This window comes from Typha angustifolia, chromosome 1, assembly GCF_048772165.1.
Source record: "Typha angustifolia cultivar Huaian chromosome 1, ASM4877216v1, whole genome shotgun sequence".
NCBI lineage: Eukaryota > Viridiplantae > Streptophyta > Magnoliopsida > Poales > Typhaceae > Typha > Typha angustifolia.
Window position 1 is genome coordinate 2,215,186 of NC_133239.1, and position 26,960 is coordinate 2,242,145.

General features: G+C 38.9%; 6 protein-coding genes across 10 annotated transcripts; 4 read left to right on the forward strand and 2 right to left on the reverse strand.

Annotated features, from left to right (window-relative positions):
* LOC140763924 (uncharacterized) lies at window positions 1-1,483 on the reverse strand. The gene is made up of 5 exons (XM_073102308.1): window positions 1,187-1,483; window positions 1,025-1,112; window positions 828-907; window positions 685-741; window positions 1-327 (listed from the first exon to the last, which is right to left on the reverse strand). Exons 1-5 carry the CDS (start codon window positions 1,289-1,291, stop codon window positions 202-204), a joined length of 456 nt encoding a protein of 151 aa, XP_072958409.1. The 5' UTR covers window positions 1,292-1,483; the 3' UTR covers window positions 1-201.
* Window positions 1,484-1,756: 273 nt separating this feature from the next.
* Window positions 1,757-5,810, forward strand: LOC140765538 (uncharacterized). 2 transcript variants are annotated; one of them, XM_073104680.1, is made up of 2 exons: window positions 1,757-2,903; window positions 5,603-5,810. In XM_073104680.1, exon 1 carries the CDS (start codon window positions 1,831-1,833, stop codon window positions 2,878-2,880), a length of 1,050 nt encoding a protein of 349 aa, XP_072960781.1. In that variant the 5' UTR covers window positions 1,757-1,830; the 3' UTR covers window positions 2,881-2,903; window positions 5,603-5,810. The 2 variants fall into 2 exon arrangements, with proteins under 2 accessions (XP_072960781.1, XP_072960788.1); XM_073104687.1 differs by lacking the exon at window positions 5,603-5,810 and adding an exon at window positions 5,033-5,377.
* Window positions 5,811-9,235: 3,425 nt separating this feature from the next.
* On the forward strand, window positions 9,236-12,394 carry LOC140760831 (cyclin-B1-2-like). Its single transcript, XM_073097866.1, has 4 exons — window positions 9,236-9,446; window positions 9,614-9,714; window positions 10,590-10,687; window positions 12,020-12,394. The coding sequence occupies exons 1-4, from the start codon at window positions 9,327-9,329 to the stop codon at window positions 12,118-12,120; spliced, it is 420 nt and encodes a 139-aa protein (XP_072953967.1). The 5' UTR covers window positions 9,236-9,326; the 3' UTR covers window positions 12,121-12,394.
* Window positions 12,395-14,015: 1,621 nt separating this feature from the next.
* LOC140760820 (mitogen-activated protein kinase 9-like) lies at window positions 14,016-19,124 on the forward strand. Of its 2 annotated transcripts, XM_073097845.1 has the most exons (11): window positions 14,018-14,485; window positions 14,826-15,234; window positions 15,324-15,451; window positions 15,610-15,669; window positions 15,885-16,034; window positions 16,654-16,807; window positions 16,894-17,033; window positions 17,121-17,194; window positions 17,434-17,535; window positions 17,681-17,927; window positions 18,720-19,124. In XM_073097845.1, exons 1-11 carry the CDS (start codon window positions 14,198-14,200, stop codon window positions 18,792-18,794), a joined length of 1,827 nt encoding a protein of 608 aa, XP_072953946.1. In that variant the 5' UTR covers window positions 14,018-14,197; the 3' UTR covers window positions 18,795-19,124. The 2 variants fall into 2 exon arrangements, with proteins under 2 accessions (XP_072953954.1, XP_072953946.1); XM_073097853.1 differs by lacking the exon at window positions 18,720-19,124 and having other exon boundaries at window positions 14,016-14,485; window positions 17,645-17,780.
* Window positions 19,125-20,361: 1,237 nt separating this feature from the next.
* LOC140764540 (homeobox-leucine zipper protein HOX3) lies at window positions 20,362-22,298 on the forward strand. The gene is made up of 4 exons (XM_073103149.1): window positions 20,362-20,499; window positions 20,617-20,828; window positions 20,967-21,046; window positions 21,866-22,298. The coding sequence occupies exons 1-4, from the start codon at window positions 20,421-20,423 to the stop codon at window positions 22,152-22,154; spliced, it is 660 nt and encodes a 219-aa protein (XP_072959250.1). The 5' UTR covers window positions 20,362-20,420; the 3' UTR covers window positions 22,155-22,298.
* A 526-nt stretch (window positions 22,299-22,824) lies between these two features.
* On the reverse strand, window positions 22,825-25,463 carry LOC140763933 (bidirectional sugar transporter SWEET6a-like). 3 transcript variants are annotated; one of them, XM_073102337.1, is made up of 7 exons: window positions 25,192-25,463; window positions 24,977-25,030; window positions 24,849-24,885; window positions 24,543-24,759; window positions 24,275-24,436; window positions 23,533-23,652; window positions 22,825-23,283 (listed from the first exon to the last, which is right to left on the reverse strand). In XM_073102337.1, exons 2-7 carry the CDS (start codon window positions 25,017-25,019, stop codon window positions 23,107-23,109), a joined length of 756 nt encoding a protein of 251 aa, XP_072958438.1. In that variant the 5' UTR covers window positions 25,020-25,030; window positions 25,192-25,463; the 3' UTR covers window positions 22,825-23,106. The 3 variants fall into 3 exon arrangements, with proteins under 3 accessions (XP_072958438.1, XP_072958429.1, XP_072958421.1); XM_073102328.1 differs by having other exon boundaries at window positions 24,977-25,053; window positions 25,193-25,462; XM_073102320.1 differs by having other exon boundaries at window positions 24,977-25,460.
* Window positions 25,464-26,960: the final 1,497 nt, after the last annotated feature.

The following is a 26,960-nucleotide window of genomic DNA, read 5'->3' on the forward strand; positions in this document are numbered from 1 at the left end:
TTTCAAGAACAAAGCCGAGTTATTTTGAAATTTTTACAACTCGTGGTCATCTTTACAGAAGAACGCCTACTCTTTTCACTATTTGGAATTCTCCCCTCCCCTCAAATAGAAGTCGATAGTTTTGTACTGCTCAGCAAACGCTGCTCCCGACCGTCTCCACGCCGGACACGTGCACGCGGCATTTTCGACTGGCCGTTGGATTCACCTCTTCGGGTTTCTGGGAGCTCCTCCGCCGTTGAAACAGTAAGCGGACGGTTGGGATGGCGCGAAGCTCCCGGCTATTTCGCCGAGCATTCGTCGCAGATCATCTAGACTGTTCTCTCTCCCCTGCGACCAAACTAGTCATGTAAGCAAATCTCTTACAATAAAATCTTAGAATTATTATGCTTAGAAAATCTCTCGCCCACTAAGAGTGTCGAGATTAAACATATGTTAACTAATTTTCCTCTCCAAAATAAAAATTAAAAAATTAAAGGGCAATTGTAAAGATGAAGTCACTAGTCAGAAAAAATATATATATAAAGAGCTATAAGAAGTATAATTATTCCTTAAAAAATTAGATACCAAATATAAATAGTCAATTAATTCACGAGGTGCATGGGCTTATAAGACAATTGGAAGACAATAAAACAAACCTTACAATTAATGAGCAATATTAGTGATCCGAGAAAATTAGTAAATTACCTCTCTTCTGACCTCAGCCATGAGGGACAGCATTTCCTGAACGAAGTCATGAAAACCCTGAAGAGGAGGAGCAAAACAGATTAAAATTAAAATTAATACAACTAAGAAGTAAATTATAGATTATTAAAATCAAAATTTCGTACCTCAACCTCATCTTCGTCGTCCTGCCCTGGATCATACAATCCCGCGTCGTACAATGCCCTCCTCTTCTCATCCGACAACACTGCCACCCGCAACCCAAACAAGAACATTAATATTTTCCCTCGCTTTTACCCATTTAATGGGGGAAAAAAAAGAAGAAATATAAAATCGAATCACTAACTGCTAAAAAGATAATTACCTTGGTAAGCCTCTTGTATCTGCTGGAATTTACGGTTAGCTTCTTCCAGGAGCCCCGGCTCTCTCCCTCTCCTATCCGGATGCCATTTCTGTAATCCACCAATTAATTATTAATTAACTAATCTTATCTTTCTAATTAGAAACAAAGGATGAGAGCACACACCATTGCCAGCTTCCGGTACGCCGTGCGGATTTCCCCTGGGGAAGCCTCGGGATTAACACCCAGCACGGTGTAGTAGGACCTGGACCGTCGGTAGCACTGCTCCATCGCCGCTGCGATCTGACATTGTAACACGATCTGGGTACATTTACAGATATATATATATATCGGGAGGGGGAAAGGGAAAAAATAGATGGAGGGATGGATAAAGATGAAAAGAAGAGTGAGGAAGATCGATCGAGTCGAGAAAGTTCGGGAAGAAGCTTTCGGCTACGATATTATAAGCTGATGTGCGACGTGGCAGAAGATATTTTGGGAATCTAAAACCTCAATCGCGATAGTTCTTCGCGTCGTTTTCGACGTGTGCGATGTAGATTTTTATCTTCTGCTCATCGAAGACGATATTGAATTGAACACTACGAGTCTGATATTTCGATTTCGGGTCGGATGCAAAAATTCACTTCTCAGTAGTCAGTAGGTACTAGTAGTAGGTGATGACAGCTTATCGGATTCGGGTCCAAAGTAAAGCTCCCGGTCGGTCATGACTAGATAGATTCCTTATCTCCTCGACTCCCCGTCAAAAGCGTCTGCCTATCTATCCTCTCTTTCCGAAGGTACTAAAAGACGAAGCTCCGTATTCCAAAATCATGGCTCCTCCTTCCCCTTTATTCCCCCTTGGAATAACCTTACCCTTCGTCCTTTTCCTCATTCCCCTCTTCGTTGACCCTGCCCTCGCCCGCGGCCGCCACGTCATCACCTTCTCCGGCGGTGGCATCCAGCCCTCCGGCCTCGCGTGGGACCCCACCGCGCAGCACTTCCTCGTCGGTTCCCTTCTCCTACCCGCCGTCTCCTCTGTATCCGACGCCGGCGTCGTGGAAACCCTAGTCTCCGATCCCTCCCTCGGCGCCTCCTCCCCTGCCGTCGCGGTAGCGGTAGATGACCGCCGCCGCCGCCTCCTCGTCGCCTTCTCCCAACCTCCCTCTCTCGCCGCCTACGACCTGCGGTCCCCCATCCCCCACAGCCGCCTCTTTGCCGCCCACCTTCCCGACTCATCCGCCGATCCCGGCGGCGTCGCGGTGGATTGGGCCACCGGAGATGCGTTCGTAACCGCCGGTGACCGGATCTGGCGGATCGACACAGACGGGAAGCCCTCCCTCCTCTCCAGATCGGCGATCTATGAACCCGGACTGGGTGGGCTGGCGCACGTTAGCAGGGGGTTCCTGCTCGCAGTGCAGGTTAGCACAGGGAGGGTGATCAAGGTGGACGATGAAGATGGGGCCGCGAAGGCGGCTCTCGGAGCCGGCGGCGGCGACTCGATCGCTGTGCGAAGCGACGGGTCGGCGGTGGCGGCCGGAGGGAGGAGGACAACGTGGCTGACGAGCGACGACGGGTGGGCGGAGGTGGCGGCGTACGACGAGGCCGCAGTTGAAAAGGGGACGGCGAGAGGAGTGGCAATAAGGGAGGGGAAGAAGGCGTACGTGCTCGTCTCGCCAGAAACGGAGGAGGGTAGTTCGGGAACAGACGGCGAGGAATATAACGGGAAGAGGTGGAGGATTGAAGAGGTGGAGTGGGGAAGGGAAGGAGAAGGGGAGATGGTATGGGGTTTTGTATTGCTGGGATTGGGATTGGCGTACTTCTTGTACTGGAGGTTTCAGATGAGGCAATTGGTGAGCAACATGAACAAGAAAAGGGCTTGAGAAGAAGAGCACCAGCAAAATTGGTACTTTTTCTTCTGAACTAATTCTTGGTTTTTGTATAATATTTGTGTTATTTTTTTTTCTGATTAAATGATTACTTAGTAACTCTGTTTTGCTAATAATATGGGATAAATTATTATTTCCTGTTGATGATAAATATGCTCTTTTCTACTTAATTCTTGCTGTTACATCTGAGCTTGGCGTATTATCAGGAAATTGTGCAATTTGAATGGCTTTATAGATGATTAAATTGAATGGAGATGTCCAAAATGTAGAACTAATGGATGAAAAGTAGATCTGCAAGTATGGAATAGAAGTTCCAGAAACAACCCAGAATGTGACCTTTTGATATGTGAAGCAATGCACTTCTTTCATTTTCCCACTGCATTCCAATAGAAAACTCAATTGTGATGGTAAGAATCCACTTCAACTATAAGCTTAAATGAGCAAGCGTAGATTGACAGTCTCAAAACCAAGTTCTACATAAAGGCTAGGAGTCACGTCTCAACTATTGTCAGTATCCAACCTCAACCCAATTAGGTCCATGAGGGAGCAGCAGCATGTACTGCAACAATTAGAGCAGCTATTACAGACCGTCTAGCTTATTTTGTTAGAACTAAAAGATTACGTCTCACTACAAAGGCTGCTATCATCAGGGAGGAGATTTCATACTTTGAAATCGTGATCGGTTGTTAGAACTCATATCTAAATTACTTTCTTCATTCATCAAGTTCTTATCCTTAGGGATTCCCACTAAATTTTAAAGTCTTCAACCAAGAAGTGAAGCAATTGGATTTCCCCAATAATACGCCTCCTTTTGAACTCGGATGTATCTCAGGGAACAATTCGTTTTCTTTTATCAGTTGTGAGTAACATATAATATGGTGGATGGGCTTCTCTCTCTTCTCTTGTTATCTCTATCCAAACGTACTATTAGCCTACCCAATCTCGAATTGTATTAGGTTAAGTTAACATGTTTCTGGTGCAGCATTAATACTTACATGTCCTACAACTTGAACAAGTTATTCTTGTCACTGTTACTTGCACTCAGTTGGAAAACGAGCCTTGACCTAAATGAAAGACAATATTAAGCTTGCTGATTAGGGTAGTGATTGATGTTAATAAACCATCTTAGGGCACTTTATACTTGTAGAAATCGGCACATTAGAAAAAGGTTTAGTGGAGTATTGGATGGGATCTTTTCATATCTTATTAAACGTGTAGCTGGAGGTGTTACAAAAAAGAAAAGAAAACACAGTTAAACTCTGGAGTGCGTGGGAGATTACCAAGTAAAAAAACAACGATTATGTATATTAAAACGGGTAGCTCAATCGACTGCTCAGTGCCCGCAGAAGGTTTAAGGAAGAAAACATACTCTACACATATATCTGTCAGGTGTCACCTATTTTGTAAACTTTGCACAGAAAGGTCCCTTACCTGACGAAAGAATAATGCTGGCAGCATGATATACCTTTGAAAAAAATTATTTAATGACTTGGCCCTCAGACTAAAACCATCTATCCTTTCGTCAACTTCCATTTGTTCAATTGTATTCGAGGGAACATTCATGAATGAATACCTACGCCTAATACATCCTCAGCCCACCTATTCAACTCCTAGTTCTTTCTCTTCGAGAGTACTCCACATGAAAGCCTAAATAGCAACCATGGCGATCGTAGATCTCCTCCATACGATGTCGAGCATGACCGTCAAGTGCACTAAGAATATCTCCCGTGCTACCAAGAGACTTTGGTGGATAGCTCTCCCCTTCTTCCGCGGACGAAAGGCGGCTGGCGCCGCCACCGCTGCTGATGGTGATAACTTCCGACACCAAGGAGACTTGGACATAGATGGAGTGTGGAAACACGACATACTCCTCGGGGAGAAGTGTAAGCATTTAAAGTTCTCAGGCGTCATACACTACGATAGCTACGGGAGGCCGCTTCCGGAGCCGCGCGCTCCACTCCGTGGTAGCCCGCCGTCTCATTGCACGGTTGACATTGCTCAGTTGGAAAGATCGAATCATTAGTCGATCTATCTGTATATAACTTTGCTCGTTCTTCTTAATGTTTTTGGTTTGTGTTCCAGCTTATTGTAACATTCATTTGGATTGTTCTTTTATGTGTTAAATCGTTTTTTGGTTCGCAATTAGGAATTTATAGTCCACGGCGAAGAGGAATTTGTGAGAATTTGAGGCCTTCAGTTCAGGAATAGAACGGTGGCTCTGTTTTGGTTGATGCTATCATCCTTGGGGGATACCTTTGCGGTGACCACACGACATGCAGAGCATTGCGCACGCAGTGAAGGCCACCTGTCCCGTTGACAAACAAATTGGGGCGTGCGTGGACGCGTTAAGGCGTTAGAAACTTTGAAAGAAGAAAGCATTTCAAATATTAAAAAGAAAAACTTAGAAAAAGGATGGGTTAATTAAATTTACACCTCGAGTCTTTTTATTACCTAAAATTTTAGATTTAATTTTATCAGCTCCCCTTTCGTTAGTCTGTTCTTAGTTTACATAACACTGAAATTTCTTTCTCTTTAATCTTTAAAGATTTTCCTTTCCTTTCTCTCTCTCTCCAAGCAAAGTTATCCTTGCTCAACCTTCCTTTTATGTTATTCATTTTATCGAAGTCATATTACCTTCCACCAAAGATTGGAAGTAATCTTAAAAGTATGTCATGAACTACTACTATTCACGTACATTTTGGTTTCACAAATACAGGGGGGAAGAGGACTAGAGAACTAAAGAGTGGGAGCGGCGGACCACTTTCCTCCATTGCTGCCCCTATCCTCCACTCCCTCCTCACCACTGTCGACCTTTGCCTTACCGCGGCCATCATCCCCGTTATCTGTACCCGCCACAGTGGACAACTTATTCCGCAAGGTGGTACTCGGGTAGTCTGGTTTTCAAGGTGGCTTGGAGCCGAGAGATAAGTAGGAGGAGCTTGCAAGAGAAGGGCTCCATGGATAAACAAAAATTTCTTTGCTCTTGGCTGAAGGTAGAAGGGAAGAAGAGAGCGTTTTCCCTTTCTTTTACTCAGTATATTTACAAGAGGTATATTAGTTATTTCATTTCGATTAGTGTCTATTCTATAACGGTCGTTTGACAGTTTATTACGATCCAAAGAAGTGAAAGCTAATTTTGAAATTAACCACCTACATACTTTTGATCTTATGGCAATAGTTACGCCTAAACTCCTATCATAAATATTTTTATCTTCTTATCTCTAAGACAAATATGTAATTAAGTAGGTCAATATTTTGTAAAAATAAATAATATAATGAATATATATATATATATATAGGCAATAGTTTGGTAATCTAATATATAATTAATCCTATTTTATATTCTTACTAAAATGTTTACCAAACAGCAACTCCATAATAGGTCCCACTTTTGGAAAATAAATGAAATTTCCAGAACAACTCTAACGAGTAATTTACTATGATATGTGAACCAAGTTAATTGCGTATCCTACTTTTAATTTAAATCAAATTATCATTATCACGAAATCACATGTCAACTCATTTTGCGTGAGTAGAAATTATATTGTCCAGAATATTCAAGTCCTATCCGTTTTTCTCTGATCTCTATGATTTATAGTATGTTCCAATTGAAAAATATTGCAATAATTAATCACCATTTTGTTGCTTTCAAATAACTCAATACGAAATAAGAATATATTGCAATTATTTAAAACAATGTAGACCCCTAGATGACAATTTAAAACCTCAATCTATGTCAAGCTGAACGACTCGAGCTACAATTTAATTAATTAGGCTATATATATAATGACAACAATATGAGAAGCAGCAATATATTTTTATTGCTTTCATTCCTACCACTATTTGTGCTATTTATTCAACTAAATAATTAAACTATGCATATATATCCTATATATATATATATATATTCATATATTCACCACTTTTTAAAGAACTAATAGCTTTTCAAGAACGGCCATGGCGATTGGGTATCTCCTCCATGGCATCTCGAGCTTAGCGATGGCGTGCGCCAGGCGGACGTCTCGTGCCGCCACGAAGCTTTGCAGCTGCTATTTCTCCTGCCTATCTGATAGGAAAAAGCTCGCCGGTGGCCACGAAGGACGTCGGAAAGGAGCACCGGAGCCGTTCAAGATAATTATGGGCGCCAGGTGCAAGCCGGTGGATTCGTCCAATATCTACGGTAGCCCCTAGAGACCGCTCGCTACCTCCGATCGTCTGCACGCCTTCTTGTTTGGCCTTTGTGTATCTATCTATATGCATGGTTTGGATCAAAATGTAACGGCTACTTTATTTTATTATATTTAATAGTAATAATAGTTGATCAACTTTTTCTTTCACCATAAGACCATATTAATATAACGAAAAGTATCTCTCTCGCTAACAGGGAAATGTTGTTTATTTCAGCTTTATCGTTAACAGGTTAAAGTACTTAATTTTGTTTGAAAAAGTTGCAAATAACTCACCCAGTCTGGTTTTACTATAATTTTAATGTGACACTGTACATTATCTTAAACAAAAAATCTCTAACCAAGCAGCATTAGAAGAGAAGAGACTAAAGTTAACCTTTTAAATACCTAAACTACCCTTACCTCAACATGACATTAAGTTTAGGACGTCATACGAAAATTATAATAAAAATAAAAGAGAGAGGCCAGGTTATAAATAAATTAAAAACAAGGTGTTAATTCATAAAATGACTAAAATACATGGTGTTATTTGAACATTATCTCTCTGTTTATTTGATGCTTTCCGTTGTAAATAGAGAGAATTATGGACTCCATGTTTTATGCTTTCTGACTTTGATACATTATACTTTTCTACTGTGATAAATAATTACTAAGCTGTGAAATTTGTTTAAGAATCAATTTTCAAATGATTCCTATTCTTATTATTATTGTCAGACTTAAACAGTATTCGCCTCCAAATTATTTCCTTATTGGGAATAAAAAAAACGAACATGGCAAGTTCCGATATACAAACCTAGTTCGCAATGTTACTTGTCAAACCTGAGTTTGGATTTGAGTGGAGCTTGTATCTTTCACACTGTCAACTCTCCAATTCAATTCTATAGCGTACGTAAGTCCCAGTACTCAATGTGTGGGGTAATGGACAGGGATAAAGCAACGGTGTATATGTATTTCTTAATGTTTCTTTGATCTTATCGTCATATTATTAATCTAAACCCAATGCGACGGGAGAAGAACAACTGCCCCTATCACAATCAAATATATTAAATTACTATCGTTAATTTATTACGTTCTCCAAACCAGGTGCAGCTGAGTCCGGTCACCACCGTCTTATGTAGTATATATACCCACTTCGATCCACACGAACTCATAGAGCGCAGCAATAATATTAACCTCAAGCAGCGGCCATGGCGGGGATGAGTCATCTCCTCCGCAAGCTCTCAAGAATGGTGGTGACGTGCACCAGGAGGCTCTGGTGCAGCACTCCACGTAGGAAAGATCTCGCCGGTGATAAGGTGGCGTTGTGGGAGGTGCCCATACTGCTGGGGCAGAAGTGCGAGCCGTTGGATTCATACGTCCGGACCTCCCCCGCCATCTTCCAGGCGGAGCTGGCGAGAAAACGTCGGCGGCGGACGCCGCTCCTCCCGAGGCGGCTGTCGTGCTTCAGGTGTGGTTCGGCCGTCGAGGACGACGAGGTCGTCGTTCGCTGGAAGAAAATGGAGTAGGGAGTAGTAGTAAAACTCTGTGCTCGCTTCTTCTGAGTTGGGGGTGTACGTTGGTTAATTTGTGTCATTAGCTCGTTGTATTGTGAAGTAAAGGGAAATTTACATATAAGACCTTGCTTTTAAGTGAATATCCGGTTTGTATTATTATCTACGCCAATAATTAATTATAAATCTCAGAACGTGCCTTTTTGTAAAATGAGCAAAAACAGTTATAAGAATAATAAAATTTAAACTCCTTGTTAATTTAATTACTAATTTACTATTGATATTTATCCTAAATCAAAAGATATTCATACTAATTTCATAAAAAAAGAAAATCTTTTTTCTCATCTCTTTCTTTACTTCACATCGCATTAAAATTAATTATTATACTTATATTTTAAAATATAAGTAAATATAAAACTAATTATTCACAAAATAAATAATTTATTTTAATAATAAAAGAAATATGCTTAATATTACTTCAATGCAGGATGGAATAAAGGAGTAGTTAATACGCGTCTGTTATAGGGTAGGCCCATGGAGAAATTGGGCCTACCCACCGGATGGGCCTCAGGGTGTAATAGTTTCATATCCACGTGTCACTATTTTACCCGCAGATCACGAAACTTTGAGTTCTGGGATCGGTAGCTAATCCTACCTCTATTCTTTCTTGTTACAGAAGAAAGAAGAGCTCTTCCTCTTAACTCTCTCCAAATTCCGAAGGCGAAAAGAGGAGAAGAAGAAAGAGAAGTAAATCTACTGAAAGATGACGTCGGAATCGATCAAACACGACGTTGCTGCGGAGTACGACATCCTTCGCTTTGGATTGAACGGCGTCAAGGGCGAGATCGTTGGATCTCATCCCCTCGAAAACCTTCGCGAATCCGTAGTTTTCGCCTTCTTTTATCTCGTCGATTCTTCTTTGATCCTCTTCTATTTGATCTTTGGTTATGGATCTAGTTTGTTATTGTTGTATTATTACGAGTGCTTGTTTGGAATCCACCTAAACCCTAACCCTAGTCAGTTGCTCGGGTGGTTTGCCGTTGATTTCAGAGCAATAGATTCTGGGAGGAGAAGAAGAAGAATGGATTGTCTCTTACCTACGGATCGGCTTTCAATCTGAGGAAGGATCTCGATGCTCAAATACTCGCCAAGTGCGTAGAATCTCGTCTTTCTTGTTATTATAGTTTGACGATTTATGGTTTTATTTGTTTAATTTTATCTTGGATGATTGGGTTAGTTATACGGAGATTCGATTGAAAGCTGTTTGTTGGATATAGTTATGATCTTTTGTAGTTTCCGATGCCATTTCTCATTGATCCTTCGGTGCTGTGCGACGAAGTAAAATGGAACTTCGGGGATAGTTTCGTTTATTTGGGAAAAAATTCTCTCTGAATAAATGGAATGCACTCGTTTTTGAAAGTACAGATTTAATGGCAAAGCTATGAAAGCAGTCACAATGTCATTTTGATATATCAGAATTATGAAATTTATGTTTTCTAGCTTGCTGAGTGTTCTACATTTCTTCATATTTTGTAATTCTGGATTTATTTGGATGGAAACGGCTCGCCAAAAGATAAAGCCCCAGAAGTCCAGTTAAACCTTGTATTACACTGGGAATGTGTAATTTTTAATTGGTTTTGATAATAAGTTGAGTGTGATTATTTAATAGGTTCATAAATTATGGGTTTTACTTTGAATGCAAGCTCAAAAGGATGTCTTAGTTGTTCTTTCACTTGTCGTACTAACTTTCAGTTTTTTTTAGTACTTTCTAATTTTCTGCCTGACTAGTTTTATCTGGCCTTTTTGGCATTTTACTCGACTTCCGTTTATTTGTAAAAGACATGTTTTATTTGTAATGATTGCAAATGACTAGAACTATGGTTGATGAGGTTGATTATATCCTATCTTGTGGTAACTGCTGCTACATATAGTTGATAAGGATTTTGTATCAGGGTGTTTAATCTTTTTCAGTTGTTCATGATTTGAGTTACTGTAGCTAAGATCTGATGCCGTTTTTACATTACAGATTCCAGAGGCCTCCTGGTGCACTGCCATCCTCTATGCTAGGACTCGAAGCTCTCACTGGTGCCTTGGATGATTTTGGGTTTGAAGATTACTTGAATGGTAGCTATTCCTTTGATTTTAAATGGCTTCACTCTCTGCTGGCAAATTTTTCTCTATCTTGTTTGGTGTTTCATCTCCGTTGGCAAATTGTTGTCCATCTTGTTTGGTGCTTCATCTTCCTAGTTTTCTAGTACACATTTGTCTAATAAATGATATCCTGGAAGCCATGTTTAGCTATTTGGATTGCTAGTTTCTCATTGTAAATGCAAGATTATTTTTATTACTCATGGCCCTTTGGTGTTGCTAAATGCTTATATCTACATGTTGCCACTATGCCTTGTTATTACTTTAGAAAAATGTTTGCAGTGACATATTCTCTGACAATTTCTATTATTTTGTTTGCCATAATGTATTGATTATGTGGTTCTAGGGGCATGCATCAGCCAGGTTTTCAACAATACTATACTATTAGAGTACAACTTTATCTGACCTGACCTGACCTAACCTGACCTAACCTGAGCCTTGTTGAGTTTTTACATGACGCTAGCATGAAATAGGGTACAACTTTAAAAGGTAGTAAAAATATAGAGGTAAGTCTTGAGGTTGCTTAAACGATAACTTTGAAGATAAATGATCGTCATATGAGACTAGCTGTGATCTTTTATTGACGTACTTGGTTCTCATTTGAAGTATTTTAACTATTAAGCAGAATCTGTTTATATTTTACTTATGGAGTAATATCATATAGGACATTGTTAATATCGATGATGTATTCCTGTTTCTTTGCCCCTTAATCTGCAGGGATAACATGTTACTTTAAAAAGAGTAAGTTTTAATTAGGTAAAGGAATAATTTCTTTTAGCTTTAATTCTTCTCAAAGCTTTAGCTCCTTAATCTATGAAATCTAGCCTTTTAAACCATCACCATCATTTTTCAACAGAACACAAACTGGTACTCAAAGCTAGTAAATTCTTTGTAAAAGGTCATCTGGCCTAACTAGACCTGACATGAAAAACCAGTAAAAGATATGCAATTGGCATGAGGGGAAAGTGAGTTCCTGGTTGGAGCAAAATTGTCAGCTATATAAATTTAGTGATATTCAGTAGAATCGATACTGAGGCATGTGGTGCCAGAAGATGTCCAACGTGTAGGAAAGTTTTGAAATTCCATGGACCTGTAAGTATACCAGTTAACTCTGTTTCCTCAAGATAGCATCTGTATTTCATTGGTACGTGTGACTTTGCTTCTTGTGGTTCATTGTATTATCTTAATAGATAGTTTTTCTTTATATCATTTCTTCTGCATGTGATGTGCTGCTCTGTGTACCATTGTCGTTTATTTTCTTTTATAGTTTTCAGTCGTTAATTTTATCTTTTCTTAATTATTCTGCAGTACCACAAGACTCAGAAACCTTGCGACCAGCAGACTTGCATCATGGTATGGAAGTTCGCCTTGGTATATCAAAGGGCCCTGCTTTCCCGAGTCAAATCTAGTTTTACTATGTGCTCTCTTGATGAGTTTATGTTTGACTCTAATTTGAAACAGTTAGAAGTTTGATTTTATTACATTATGTTTAATATGGATTATGGATATAACTTGAGCACGCATGTTTCTTGGGAGATTGATTTCGTGATGACTTAATTACCAGCAAGCTTGCTGATGATGTATGCTGGTATTGAGCCACTGCCACTCTAAATTTTTCTTAGCTGATGATTGAGCTTGTTACAGAACATATGGAAGGAAATGTTACTTGTAACGCCGGACAAACTGTGGGCAAAAAGACCCTATAAATTGTTGGGGCAGTGAACTGAGAATTATGTTCTTTTTTTCTTCTTCTTGTTGATTCTGGTTGGTTTTTTTTTTCTTTTATTATTAAAACTTGAACGAGAAGAGTGATCAGATTTCTCCCACGTTTGGATTCACTCTGAGATTTACTTGAAGGTTCACTTTCCTCTTCTTCTTTGAAATATAGACGAGTCTACTGGGTTTGAATTTTCCAGTCCTTTTCCGATACATTGTTTATATATGATTGATTTCAGAGGTCTTAGTTGCAATATCTCTTCATTGTCCATTTATGACAAAATGGGGGAGTAAATTTACTCTCTCTAAGATTTTTATTTTTTTGGGTCAATTTATAACAAATTGGGGGTGTAGATTTACTATCGCTTATTATATTTTAGTAGTAGTTATTTACATATTCGTGACTTGCTTTTTCTGATTATTTTCTTAAATTTAGAGGGTCAATTGTCTCCCTCTAAAGTTCGAAGTTAAATCTCTACAACTAGTGTTTGTCGATGTCAATCCTACTAGGTGCATCCAAATAATACCCATTACGACGATGGTGGTTAAGTTGGTAAGGTGTAAATTAGTTCACATGTTATTTGGTTCGTGAGACTATTGTGCGATGTTATTCTGGAATTTCTTGTTAAAAGAGCTCTAGTGTAATTAGTTAGCCAAAGTAACTTTTCTGAATGCGAAGCTTGAATTTGTTTATTCTGTTGGCAAAAATCATAAAAAGCCTTCCTTCCTAACAAAGGATTTTAATCTTAAAATGACATTGTTTAGTATCCCAGCTAACAAGCATGCCACTAAGTACATTTATATTCCTGGCCGGCTACTTATATAATGTCTGATACCATTTGCAATGACTAAGAATAATTTATATAATCCCAGATGAATAGAAAATCCTCGTTTTAGACCTGTAAAAGCCACGAAGGAGATAACACATTATTTATCAACTGAAACATTCAGATAACCTGCATCACATCCCTTGTGGTCCCATGAACAATGTCGAGGAAAACAAAATAATTTTCTCAGGGCTGCATGTAAAATTTTAGCTCCCCGCTATGACTACAAAGTACAAAATATATGCATGGTCATGACTACACGTAGTTGATGCATAATAGAGATGTCTACATATTCTCTGTCTAAATAATTTGTCTATAAATAACCAGAGGATTAATTATATGTTAACTCCTTAAACTATTGTTTTGTATCACGTCCACTCTCTTAACACAAAAAAAGTAAACTATTTACATGTATTAAAAAATTCTCTCCGTAAATAATTCAATAAAAAAATACTGATAAAATAATTTAAAAAATTTGACCAACTTAATAGGTGGACAAAAATGCCATCCATCTTCATCTCTATGGTAATTTCTCTAAGTAATAAATTTTAGATTAATATTCTCTAATTACTTTAAAATTCAATTCTGACAAAAAGAAATTGAGAAAGAAAGACGAAGGATATTTTTGCTTGTCTAATTTGATAGATGTTTCTTAATAAAATTCTAGATAATTTATGGTATATAAATATAAATATAAATATAAATATAAATATAAAAATTATTATTATTATTAGGGGGTGAAGATAATATCGACTGATAGTTGAAGTGGTCATAATGTAATTAAGCCACGGCCAAATCGTACGTCCTGAACGGGCGCTTCCCGTTAATCATCCACGTGGCGATCGCGGCGCAAAGGTAGCGAGCGGTAGCCAAGTCGGGCGATGCCGTGATCGCCCACCTCATCACGTGCTCACCACTCCGTCACCGTCGTCGTCGCACTTTTATGGGCGGAGGGGACCTCTTCTATGGCGCTCGTCGCTGGTTCCGTCGCCGCTCCCATCAAGTCGTCACCGCTTCGTCCGTGAGCCGCGAGAGGGAGCCGCTGAGAGAAGAAGAGGCGGTCGTTGTCGGGGAGGAGGAGGAGGAGGTGGACGACGACTTCGTATTAGGATTTGAAGAAGAGAAAGGAGAGAAGCAGTGCACGATTTCCGAGGAATTGGATTTCTCCGTGCTAAGTCCCATCACCGTTCCCGGGAGGAGCAAAATGGCTTCTTTCGTTGCCCAAAAGAAGGTCCTCGAGAACGAATCATTCTGTTTGATTGCTAGTTTGTTGTGTAGTTAAGGTGTTCGCTTTTATGTCTCGGTGATCTTAAAAGTATTGAGGTAGGTCCAAAGGGGATATAAAAAGCAAATTCCCGTTTGGTTTTGTTGCTTTCTGTCGATTTATTGTCGGATTCCAACAAAATATTCCTATGACGAGCTCCCTCTTTTTGATTTCTTTTTCGTTTTTGTTTCTTTGCCTTCCAATTTTAGTAATTCATTGTTCGAAAGGTTGCAATTGTTGTCTAAGTTTGAGTTTCTTCCCTGCATTGCATGATTGATTTAGGCTTTCTAATAGCTATCTCATGCAGAATGGGGCTGTGGCTGAGTTCTTCACGGAGTATGGTGAAGCAAGCCGATACCATATACATGAGGTAATCGGCAAGGGAAGTTATGGAGTAGTTGGGGCTGCAATTGATTCCTACACCGGAGAGATGGTGGCAATTAAGAAAATCGAAGATGTATTTGAGCATGTTTCTGATGCCACTCGCATCCTTAGGGAGATCAAGCTCCTTAGGCTACTGCACCATCCGGATATCGTGGAAATTAAACACATAATGCTTCCTCCATCTCGGAGGGAATTCAAGGATATATATGTTGTTTTCGAGCTGATGGAATCAGACCTTCACCAAGTTATAAAGGCAAATGATGATCTCACACCGGAACATCACCAGTTCTTCTTGTACCAGCTTCTTCGAGCTCTGAAGTATATCCATGCAGGTGAATTCTATCTGTCTCTAAGGAATCGTTGTTAGGCCATCAGATATTGTGTATATTGCGATATTGATCATCTCATGTTTGTTTTGTAGCAAATGTTTTTCATCGGGATTTGAAGCCTAAAAATATTCTTGCCAATGCTGATTGCAAATTAAAGATTTGCGACTTTGGTCTTGCTCGTGTATCTTTCAATGATGCTCCATCGGCTATTTTTTGGACGGTTTGTTATATCTCTTCGTAGTCAACTTATGTTCTTGCATTTCTTTTTCCCCATTTCTATTTTCACTGACTGTATATAATTGATGTATAGAAGCAATAATAACATTTGATAACCAGTAGGTTCTTTCTCAAGGATTAATCTTGTTCCTTTTTTATTAGGACTATGTGGCAACAAGGTGGTATCGTGCTCCAGAATTATGTGGGTCTTTTTTCTCCAAGGTAAGATGATCTTATGTAATTTTGGATCATTTATTTTACTTGTAAGGACTTCACACATCATGCTTTTAGTACCTGACCTTGAAACTTTTGCCCAAGATAGTCATTGTGCATACTATTTTACCTTGTGATTAACAGCTGCTATCTGATGCAATTAGTTTCTCAACTCAAACTTCATTTGAGTTGCTACTGAACCATTTTTTGCTAGTATTTTGCAGTACACTCCTGCAATTGATATATGGAGCATAGGATGTATATTTGCAGAAATGCTGACAGGGAAACCATTGTTTCCTGGCAAGAATGTGGTGCATCAATTGGATATCATGACTGACTTGCTTGGCACTCCCTCACCGGAAACCATTTCTAGGGTTTGCTCTGTCTCTTAACATATTGGCCCTCTCCCTCTCTCTCTCTCTCTCTCTCTCTCTCTCTCTCTCTCTCTCTCTCTCTCTCCAATAAGTGAACTTGATAAAGTAATAATTCACACATTAGCATGTAAAGGCTTTTATTATGTTACTCAGGACAAACTCCCAAGTCATTTTGATGTTTAAAAGTATGTCAGGAAAAGCTTCAAAACAAAAACCATGGCATCTCTGTTTCATTCATAACTTCATAATATCTTAGCTGGCTTCTTAAAATTGACCAAGATATATGCAATAACAATCTATTTATGTGTATCTGTCTGCATTTTTATTTTATTCAGGCATATACATGTATTTGTCTATTTGCTTTAGGAGTATTGTGTTTTCCAGCCTGATCCTGTCTTTACAAATGAGAAAGAGATGAGTTAGTTATGGAGGAAGAAAAGAACTTGATTTATCACTATTTTAAAATCGTATATCATTCATCTAGTATTGTTTTCCAATCTTTTTAAGATAACATCTTATAATGGAGAGCGTTTTCTATCAGCCTACATGTTCCTAAAAGTTTAAAACTTAAGGTCCTGTTCATGTATCTTACTTTTGTCTCGGTTTTTAATCACTGCAGATTCGAAATGAAAAGGCTAGAAGATATTTAAGTAATATGCGGAAAAAACCACCAGTTCCTTTTTCACGGAGGTTTCCTGGTGCAGATCCTTTGGCTGTCCGTTTACTACAGCGCATGCTCGCATTCGATCCCAAAAATCGGCCAACTGCTGAAGAGATAGGATTCAGTGACCTGGATTTCTTAATATCAAAATAAAGCAATTGTAACTATGTCCCTGATACCATTTGTTTATATGCTTTCAGGCCTTAGCAGATCCATACTTTTACGGTCTGGCAAATGTTGACCGTGAACCATCCACACAACCCATCTCAAAACTTGAGTTTGACTTTGAAAGGAGGAAATTGACAAAAGATGATGTACGAGAATTAATTTATCGAGAGGTACGGTTATATTCTCAGGGAAGTTCAACACTGTCTCTCTTATTACCTAGTAGTTTCTTCATTCTTGATTTTCTTTAAAATGGACAGATTTTAGAGTATCATCCTAAGATGCTGCAGGAGTATCTACGAGGTGGAGATCAGATAAGCTTCATGTACCCTAGGTGAGGCATCTATTTTGTAAACATGAAATATTTGCTTGCTTGTCTGTGTAGATTCCACTTCCTCTATACAGTTGTATCTGTGCGTGGTTTATTTTCTTTTTTATAACAATAGATGATAGAAGGAATATTCACTAATTTAGTCCTTGTTTATCTAGTGTCTTGATGTCTTGAATATCTGCATCTTTTACAATGTCAGTTGCATTGGACGACACTTATCTAATTCAACCATTTGTTGACAGTGGAGTGGATCGTTTTAAGCGACAATTTGCTCATCTTGAAGAACATTATGGTAAGGGTGAAAGAAGCACTGCTGTGTTGAGGCAACATGCCTCCTTGCCCAGGTAATATCGAATTTAGAAAAACATATTCTGTCAAACAATTTGTCCAGAATAGGCTCCTTTTTTTTTCCCTTCCTTGTAGCACTGAATTTAACAATTTTTGGTAATATAGGTTGATCTGATTGATGAACGCTTGCTCCACTTTCAGGGAGAGGGTGTGTGCCAATAAAGATGAAAGTTCTGATAAAAATGATGACTCAGAGAAGCAAACGGGAGATTCTGTTGCCCGCACTACCCTCCAAAGTCCTACGAGGTCACAGCAAGGCGAGAGATTGGATCATGCATCAGTTACAGATGGCGTGAGCGAGCCAAACTACAGTGCCCGCAGCTTGCTAAAGAGCGCTAGCATCAGTGCTTCGAAGTCTGTAACTGTGAAAGGAAGGAGTGATGCGGAGGTAAGCATGTGGAATTTTAGCTGTCTGTAGTGTGTCCCTGGATCTGGGAGGTAGAAGTTGAACCATAGTTTCATAGGTTCGAAGGACTTGTTCTAGGTCGTAGTCATAGGCACAACAAGTAGCTGCAAATGGAAAGAGCTGTCAATAATCAGGTCGATCTTGGGTTAAAATTTTTTTGATCCGACTCATTAGCTAATTAAGTCAAAATGCAAGTTTCATTTTGAGCCTAGTATTATGCAACAAACCGCAATTAAAGGTGTGGTCATGTACGAGTTAAATATTAAGCACTCAGCTTCATGAATGCTATATTGGATAACAAACCATCCTCAAAAATGAAGTTTGAGGTCAAGCTCAAGATTGTTGAGTTTGAGTATCTCAAGTTGGTAAGATTGTTGTGTCAGAGAGCTTGGTGCTTTGGAGCTCAAGATCTCGCGACCAGGATTTGTTGTTCTTGTTTGTGGATGTCCTGATTTGAGTCACCTAGATGCCAGCAGTAGCCTATAGGTATTCCACATGCCCATCCTTGAGAATACAGAGCCAGATTGGCTGTTGAGGAAAACCCAAACATCAATCTCTAGAGCCAGATAGAATATTCCTTCTCTTCTCTTTGGATTGTCTTGGAGAGCATGAAATATAATCCTGGCTTCTTATGTAAGTGGTAGGAGATATTCTATGTACAGTACACCTATCCCAATTTGCTGTGTAATTTGACCCCTAGTTGGTAATGAAGCTTTATGTATTATACTTTTTCTTACTTTTTTTTTTCATATGCCTGTTATTCTTTAATTTCAGGAGAAATCTACATCTGAGGACACAGATGATAAGGTTGATGGGCTCTCCCAGAAGGTTGCTGAATTATATGCCTAATAACATTGAGAAAATCGAGTATCGATAAATTCATTCATCGGCGTACAAAATTTTTGGATCAAAGCTCGGATAAAACAAAGACAAAAAAGTGTTTATCCGGCACGATAAGTTCATGTATCTGTTGTGTAAGATGATACATTTAAGCAAAATTTGAGCTAGATGTTAAATTAATGTCTGTGATGGCAATAATTTATATATCCTTCTTGTCATCTCAGGAGTAAGTTTCTGTTGGACTGTTCATTATGCCTGTAAAATAATTGTAATGGGGAGAAAGATGAATTTTATTCATCAGATGAGATTACCATTCCCAAATTTCGTTCCAACTTTTATATTTATACCTGACCTGGAGATAGTTTGCTACTGTTACACTTGTTTCCGGAGTTTTCTTTCCTTAGGCTTATCATCATCCTCTATTCGATTGTTTCCCGTTGACGGGACAAAAGGATGGACACATGATAATTCGTTTCGATCGGTTGTTTTGAGGTTGTCCTCTTCCTGCTCTTTTCTTGTCAACCTTCATCTAGTCCTAGTAGAGAGCTCTCTCTATGCATGAATAAAACCACTCTATTCTACTCCCAATAATGGAGACCTAATTTCTATCGACCACACCAAGCAATTCTAAATTACATATTCAACCCCCCTCCCCCCATCCCACCCTTAAAACTCTCCCATCTTCCGTACAATGACAAGAGTTTCTGTAGACCTGACGCTTTTTTTTCTTTCTTTTTACTTTTTTTAATAATTCAACGTTCGTTGACTATAAGCTTAACATTAAAAAATTCACTCCATCTAGGTAGGGATTAAAACCCCAACCATTTAATCTAAAGCTCTTGTTTTTTGTTTCTCTTAATGCAAAGAGCTCGTAATTGAGTTACCTTTCTTCTTAAAAACTAAAAGTTTTAAGCTTTTTAATTAGAAAATTAACAGTTTTATGATGTGCTTAGGGTGTAACAACAGTTTGAAACTTGTATTATATTATTAGGTGCTTTAGCTAAGTTTAGTGGGTCTATCTATAGATTAAGTAGAGGGGGGAAGATTAGATTTAACTTTTAAAGGGCATTATCTAGAAATGTGAGGGAGGAAGGAGGGGGGCCCTAGTTAAAAATGATATAATAAAAAACTTGTTTGCCATTCGAAATGGTCAATGGGTGTAATAAATATAGATAGGAAGTGGAATCGGTGGAACCCAACTCATTGCAAGGTGCGTGACCCAAAGGGCAGAGCAGTACCATCGACAGACGAAGAGTTGGCTTCTTCCCAATGATTACTGCAGCCGACAACCCGACTCCCCTTCTCCAAACAAGGAGACATGCCGGCGCGTCTCCTGCACTCCTCCATCTCTCACCGACACGTGTCCTCCTCCAACCCGTTACCCCATTCCTGTCCCCTCTTGACGTGACGACTCGAGTCAACCTCACGCCTTTTTACGTAACTGCCCTCGCATTCATTTCCTCCCCCAACCCCCACATAAATAATAAATACCACCTCTGCCCCTCTCTCTTTTCTTTTCTCTTTTTTAACCTTTTAAACCCCCCTCCCCCCCCCCCCCCCCCCTTCCTTCCTCTTCTCCCTTCCGTATTTACTCCCCTTTGTTACCGTCTCCTCTTCTCCTAGCAAAAGTTTGCGATGGGAGACCTACGGAGGGATTCTTCCGGCCTCGAGCTCACCATGGCCGTCCGTGGGTTTTCTTCTTCTTCCGGGTCGGGTAAGTTCGTGAGATTTCACCAATTCTCCCTCCCCTTCTTCGACAAGGTTCGATGTGTCGATTGATTAATACTCTCTGTTTGGGGGGTTGGTGATGTGAAATGCGATCGATGCGTAGAAGGGAGTGGTGCTGGATGCAACAATCCGACGATGATGAGGGAGTTTGACATCAACCAACCTGCGAGCGGAGGGGAAGAGGAGGAGGAGGAGGAGGAGGTAGCAGTGGAGGGGGAGGAAGGGGAAACCCACAAGCCCAAGAAGCTGAGGCTCTCCAAGGAGCAGTCGCGGCTGCTGGAGGAGAGCTTTAGGCAATATCACACCCTGAACCCTGTAAGTTTCCAATATTTTGTTTTTAACCAAAGTAAATTTGTTCTTATGTGTAGTTATTATGCTATGTTTTATGTCATTTATTGGTGTTAAATGATAAAAAGATATAACGAGTTAAAAAAACAAAATATTAAACGGCAGAGGCAAAAGGAGGCGTTAGCGCATAAGCTGAAGCTGAGGCCGAGACAGGTGGAAGTCTGGTTTCAGAATCGCAGGGCCAGGTGAGACCCTAAATAGAGTTAATACTAATATCTATACAAACTATCAGTAATTTGATAATTTTTTTAATTTTTATTTTGGAACACCTTGATATTTCTCACACATAAGGGTTATTAAGTGGGTCGACATGCTACGAAAAATAAATGAGAGGGTATGAATAATTCCCCCCCAAAATTTAGTATATATTGAAGTAACTTCATTCTTTTAGTAGATCTGGTTGCCCAGTTACTAGTATTTTTTTTTCTCTGTTTTGGATTTATTGGTGTGTTAATTGTTTCATATAAATGGACTCCCGTCAGAATCTGGAAATTAATGTGACCCACTAATGTTAATTAATCATTTTGGTGGTTGTGATTCACCTGGCTTTCCCTTTCTAGAGTCTCTGGCAACAACAGTAGGAAAGAGAATATATTAAGCTAAGATGGTGTCTTTGTTAGACCCATCACTCCCTTGATGTCTAAACTTTTAATTAGCTAGGGTATCTCGGACCTTCATAATTGTCTATTGTAAAACAGAATCATATATAGAGATCCAGGGGGGAGAATGATCATTTAGTAACTGAAATCATTGTGTGCAGAAAGAATTGAAAGCATGATATATTAACCCAGCCAAGTTGTCATATAGAAATAGAAGGCTATTGTGTTAATGAAGTAAATGTTTTTCTTTAACTTTGCCATCCTATCAAATTATCTAGTAACATGACAATGCTTAATATACATTTTACTTGTTAAACCTATTGGATTAAGCAATGCTCAACTAGTTTATCATCTTATCCTCTACTTGATACGCTTGAACTACATTCACCGGTATCTACCATCCAGGACTAAGCTGAAGCAGACAGAGATGGAGTGTGAGTACCTGAAGAGGTGCTTCGGATCCCTAACGGAGGAGAACCGGCGGCTCCAACGGGAGGTGGAGGAGCTGCGGGCACTTCGAGTTGCGCCGCCGACCGTGTTTTCGCCGCACAGCCGCCAGCCCCTGCTGGCCTCCGCACTTACCATGTGCCCGCGCTGCGAGCGAGTGACTGCCGCCACCTCTGCGTCCCGGACGGCCAGGCCGCCGCCCTCGGCGTCGGCATATAATCCACGTCAGCCCTCTACAGCATGTTAGAAATAAAAGGTAGGTAGTTAATTTCATTACGGATAGTACGGGTAGAAATTATAATAATATGTAGGAGAATGCCATGTAAATGGAAGGAGTTGGAATCTTGGTACAAGTAATGAAAGCTATTAGCAGCACTGTGGGAGGGCAGTTTTCTAGAACGTCTTTTTCCGTAACAGATGAGATGCCTCATGCACTCATTTGAACTCAATCACCCATGCATCGTTGAATTCATGCACTCTTATTCTGAGTAACTGCATTTGTTTCTCACGATGATTGAAAATAAAACCATCTTCTATCACCCTTATCACTCTAAAAAGGTAAAAGGAGATGTAAACGAATTGAGGTAGATTTAAGACAACAGTATATATGAGGAGGAATTAATCATGATCGTCACATATATTTATAGAGGCTTTTACAATTTAATAATATTTTAAGTTTTTAATTTACAAATATAGTCTGTTATAATAAAATGTAAATTATATGCATTCTATTATATATATATATATAATTAAATTGCAAAAGACCCTTTATTTGTGCCAATAATGACATCGTCAACCGCCAACATTGCATGCCAGCACTATTAAAGTTAATAACGCTGCATATAACAGCACTATTAAACTAATAAAGATGCATTCAAAGGGCATCTTCATCATATTTGCGAGGACAAACACCATCATTTGCCAATATCAAAATGCCCAACATTCCAACTTTAGTATCTGAGTCAAGGACAAGAGTAAACATTTACCATAGAGAAGCATGCAACTCGGGTCAACCACGAACACAAGTCATCGTGCATGCACTACTAACATGCAGATCGACGACAGTACAACACTGGCTTCCAAATTGGAGTCCCTTTAACATATTACGAAACAACCCCAAATGCAAAGTCTAAGAATCCTAAAAGGCAAATAGATTTCAACGAGTGAGACCAAAGAGGCATTTGATACTGCATCTGAGATCATCTATTGGTGCTTAGAGGATCAAGAGAGACAACGGTGCTGTGGGTTGGCGTGACGGTGGAGGTCACTGGCAACTGGATCTCCGGTTTGATCTCATCTTTGGGTGTGGAACGATAGTACCAGAAGTAGAGGATGAGCTGCGCCGCGCCGAGCAATGCCCCGAGTCCATTGGGGATCTATATATACATATATAACGGAACCATACATTATTCATTAGTTGATTGTGGAGTTAGTAGTGAATGGTAAAGAGGTGGTAGATATAAGAGGTTTTGATGCCAACGTGATAGTGCTCAGATAAGTTTAAAGAGATTTATATTTTGTACGAATATTTTCGAGTTCCAAATCTCAATTATATCAACTTAATTGGAATAATAGTAAGTTCCCATTTCTTAAATATATATATATACACACATAAGAAGTCTAACCGTAACGAAGATATCGAAGCGGATTAGAGCATAGGCAGTCCAGCACACGCCGTTGAGGAAGCAGACCAAGGAAAGGAAGAAGGGCATGTATTTTACGCTTTTGGTCTGGATGACCATTTTCTGCGGATGACAAGAAAACAAACCATAGCGGATCATTTCATTCCATCTAGTACGACTTGTGACAATAGTCAACGCACAACTCACCTTGTTTTTATCTTTTGGATACAAATTTAAATACAGCGTTTGATTCTCGCGTAAACGAATATTTATTTATAAATTAAATCTCTTTAAAATATATTTTATAACTCAACATTTATTTATATATATTCTACTTAAATCTTATATAAGATAAGTCACACGATAAATTTTGTACAAAATCTCATCGTAGATAAAGATACAACAAAGTTATGCATATTTTCTAAGTAAATTTTTTATTATAATAAATATACTTATTTTATAATTTAACAACCAATTAATGTACTTATTTACGGTTTAGTAATTCGAATACATACATATTTTTATATAGATTTATTCAAAGTATTTATTAAAAAAATTATAAAAATGTTTAGTCACAATAAATTTATGGATATTTAGAGATGTTAGATGTAATAAAGTCCAGTAATATATATGGAATTTTGTTATATAGAGGTTAGAGATGATAGGTAATTTAGTCTATTATTCGTTAAATTTTATAATAAAAATATAAGTAAAATTATGGATAAAAAGGGAGAGCTTTAGTTACCATGACTGACAACGGAGAGGCGTACATGCACGTGCCAAAGATGACACAGAGCACCCCAACGATGAGCGACCTCTTCTCATGGGTGTGGACCCCGACAACGACCCCAACGATCATCGCCGCCATGAAGAGAAATTCCCCTGCCAATATCCCCAGCAGCTTCAACTGCGCTCTCACAAATCCAACGATAACCATGATCACCAAACCAAGAATAATTCGAAAATGAAAACTCCGGATAAATCTAACGACAGGAATAAGAAGATCGGGTTACGCGAAGGCGATTGGGGGAGTAGACGAAGAAGATGGATATGTAGATAGCCTCGAGGACTAATCCGATGCCATTAATGGTGGCGACGAGGATGCTATGCGGATGCACCACCGGGATCCCGTAGAACACCCATAGCATGCAATTCATAAGCGTCGCCAAGTACGGGATTGGTGAGAAATCCTCCACCGCCTTCCGCTTACAAATCTTTGCGAACGTCGGCCTATCAGATCATCACAAACTCCATCATTCACACATCAAAAGAAATCAGAAGGACGACCACAAGATGGAAAATAGAGAGATAGAGATTACACTGGAGAGAGGAACAATCCGAAGGAGATCACATTTCCTGCCAAGGTCGTAACAGATCCATGAGACAAGAATAAACGAAGAGAATATAAGAAGGAATAGAGCTCCGACAAGTGATGTCGCCTGGATACCGATGATTCCGACGATGTTACGAGCGGCGTCTGCGGAAACCATTATGAGCGAACCCTAGAAGAAGGAAGAAATGGATCTGAGAAATAAAAGAGCGATTGTGAAGTGAGGAGCCAAGCGAACAATTCCGGATAGTATTCAAAACTTAGAATATAAAGGTTGATATGCGGCGAATAAGTAGCAACGGATAAGTTCCAGGAAATTAGAGTTATTCTTTCCTGTAATGCGATGGAAAGTCGTGTTTATCCGAATATGAGTGGATCTCTCTCGCCGCGTCCTCTCCCTCTGGCCTCTGGTTTCGCCTTGCTGCATGCATGACACTCTGCCAGCCAGAAGGGCATTGACGAAGGTTTCGTGCGAATGTAGCGCATAAATTTTATATAGGTATCCTTCGTCTGCCGTCCGTTTAGGATCCGAGGAAATCCTAGTCGCTCGTTTCATATAGAACTTATGAGATTAGATGCTATCGTATACGAGGACGTGTAACCTTTTTTAGACGAGTACGGTTGTGGAGGTTTGTTACTAGGAGCTAAGGACTCGCCGCTAGACTTGGAGTTATTTACACGATTTAGCCTTCTTTAGTTTTTCTCTTTTATAATTCCAAATTGCTCCCAAAACGTGTACACTTTGGACGCACACTGATCTCATGAGAGCATTATTTGAGAATCACGTCGAAAAATAAAGAGAGAATATTACGTGGATAAACTAGAGGAATTTATCAGAATTAAAAATTAATAAAATAAATATAAATAAAATCATATTGTGACATATAATAGTCAGTTTTTTTAAAAATAAAAACTAAAATCATATGTAAAAAATAATTATGTTTATTTTTAGATAAATATTTCGGCACTCTTCTAAAATTTGGAATCCTCTTACCCGGTTCCTCTTTGTCAAGGATCAATTCTAACTCCACGTTATGTGAAAAAGAGTATACTAATCCTTCAGACAGATTATTGTGTCTAACTCTGGGTTGACATGCTATTTTCTCTCTTTTGAATATAATTATGTCTTAATTATAGTATATATCACTTAATACTAGGAGATACAGTTTAATTAAAATATTATTCTTTATTTTTATAGGAGGTAGAGTTCAATTTAATTTTAGTGTTTTTATATCTCTAGGAGATAGGGTTCAATTTAAACTTGATTCTTATCAAATTTTGAAATAATGGAGATATATGTAAGTAATTTAAAAATAATTCAGAACATACAATTTAGTTAAACTTTCATCTAAGTAACTATAAAAAACTCTTCTTTTAATATATATATCTTTTGTCTGATAAACTACTGAGATAATATAATTCTCAAAAAATAACATGAACATATAAATATAAAATCGAAAATACGTACATAAATAATTTTGGGAGGTTCTACTTACAAGGGTACATATATATTATGTAACAAATATAAACTTTAGAAGGGTATTCATGTAAATAAAATATATTTAGAAGGATATACATGCAAAAAGGAAATACTAATTTTAAAATTAAAATTAAGAAAATAAATAATTATCTGTTGAACTGACTGTAGTACTTATATTAAGTATATCGAACCATTAGAAAGATAGATAGACAGATAGATAGATATAAAAAGTATAGAAGCAAAGCTTTTATTTATATCTTACGACTATTTATTACTGGCCAAACTACCATCCACGTGTCCCCACAATTAATTTTGAGGCTCGCCTAATTCTTTTGTGGGTCCCATTTTCCAAAAGTAGACTGGAGTAACATTTAATAAGAGCTCACTGTGGAATTCATTTCTTCAATGAGACACAGTACTAGAATACAAACTCCAAAGGGTAGGCTATCACGATCTTAGAACATGTCACAAGGACTATGAGTATGGCCCAAGTGCACACATTTAGAGCCTTCGACCAACTAAAACGAGTTGGGTGCCCACTCAGTTTGCTTCAGATTCTAAACTTAGAAAGCATTTGGCCAAGAGAGTGGTTACTTACCTAATACCTTGTCTGATCCTGCG